We start from the raw sequence: 1,512 nt of genomic DNA on the forward strand, positions 1-1,512 counted from the left end.
ATATATATATATATATACACACAGCACTGTGTTCACAGTGAGCAATATACACACTGTAGCATCAACTCACAAAAAACATACTAAATATTTCAATTGTGTGTGAGTGTGACCACTGAATGGGGACAGGTTTGTGTGTGTAGATCTGGACTCTGTGCGTTTCAAACCGACTTACATGTAACTCCATCCTCTTTTAACTTGTAGACAAAAACCACAATCGTTTACTCAAAAGACTGGAACCCACAGTTAACTGCACTTCCCATCGTCTTTATCACATTCACACAAAATCACAGATAAGTGTGTAGAAACACACACACACATAAGTTTAAGGGAAATGTGCTCGCTGGTTGGACTTGTAACACTTCCCTTTATAAAACATTATCAATGTTTTAGTGACATATGGCCATCCTCTATTCTAGGATAAATTATACCTAATTCTGATCTCTCATGAGATGGGGCGTCAATAAATAGAATATGAGTGAGACAGCAAGAGGAGAGAAAGACAGACAGGAGAGACAGCGAGACAGACAGGTAAGCGGAGTGAGTTCTGCCTCTTCCCCTGCAGGGTAACTGGGAGTGACCTGGTGGTAGGCCAGCCAATCACAGGAGGATCCACACTGGTTTAGACCAAGCGGATAACTTCAGCGAGAGGCGTCGGCCTGTTGCTGCTGTTTTAATGGCAGTACAGACCGATCACAACAGCATGGTGACGGGTTTCTCCAGGAACTTGCGGAACTCTGCGAGCCACTGCGCGCCGACTGCCCCATCCACCACCCGGTGGTCGCAGCTCAGTGTCACCGACATCATGCTGGCTACATCGAACCTGTGAAACCCAAACACACATTGTGTTAAGATTTGAGCTTTGAAGTGCAGAATGTCCTACTTGGTATAAGTATTGTAATCACAACACTGACCCTTTCTCATTATCAGCGGGCATCAGCCGTTTCTCTGAGCCTCCAACTGCGAGGATACAGGCCTGAGGAGGGTTGATAATCGCTGAGAAGTTCTTGATGCCAAACATTCCCAAATTAGAGATTGTGAATGTACCTCCCTGGTGGAAAAAAAAACACACATCGAAAAGGAATATTTAAATTTGCTGGTTCACTAATAGTAGATGAAATCCACATAGAACTAACCATCACACATTTAAAACCCCTGAAACTGAAAAACTGCATAAACCCACAGAATCAGGTATCATATGTTGTACCTGGAACTCATGTGGCTGCAGTTTGCCGTCTCTCGCTTTGGCAGCGAGAGCAGACACATCAGAGCTGATGGAAGCCAGTCCTTTGGTGTGGGCGTTAAACACTATGGGTGTGATCAAACCGTTGGCTGTGCTCACTGCTACACTCACGTCCACCACATGATTCCTGGAAAAATGAAAATCAGTCAATATGGATGACAGAGCAGAAATTTGTTCAATGTGACTTTGCTTCTAAACAGAGAAGAGTTAAAAAATGTTCTTTGAGTGGCCTCTACTGGTATAATCATACAGCTACACTTTTAGGGACCCGT

At 44.0% G+C, this 1,512-nt stretch overlaps 1 protein-coding gene across 1 annotated transcript; it reads right to left on the bottom strand.

Moving 5' to 3' along the window:
• Positions 1–243: 243 nt before the first annotated feature.
• On the bottom strand, positions 244–1,432 carry LOC111646624 (dihydrolipoyllysine-residue acetyltransferase component of pyruvate dehydrogenase complex, mitochondrial-like; the record flags this gene model as incomplete). The annotated part of the gene is made up of 3 exons (XM_023396164.2): positions 244–820; positions 912–1,048; positions 1,205–1,432. Coding segments are annotated over 3 exons (495 nt in total), but the record flags the coding sequence as incomplete, so codon positions are not given.
• Positions 1,433–1,512: the final 80 nt, after the last annotated feature.

The sequence above is a fragment of the Seriola lalandi genome, unplaced genomic scaffold, assembly GCF_002814215.2.
Source record: "Seriola lalandi dorsalis isolate HSWRI2012SDOR001 ecotype SW California unplaced genomic scaffold, Sedor1 jcf7180002033904, whole genome shotgun sequence".
Taxonomy (NCBI): domain Eukaryota; kingdom Metazoa; phylum Chordata; class Actinopteri; order Carangiformes; family Carangidae; genus Seriola; species Seriola lalandi.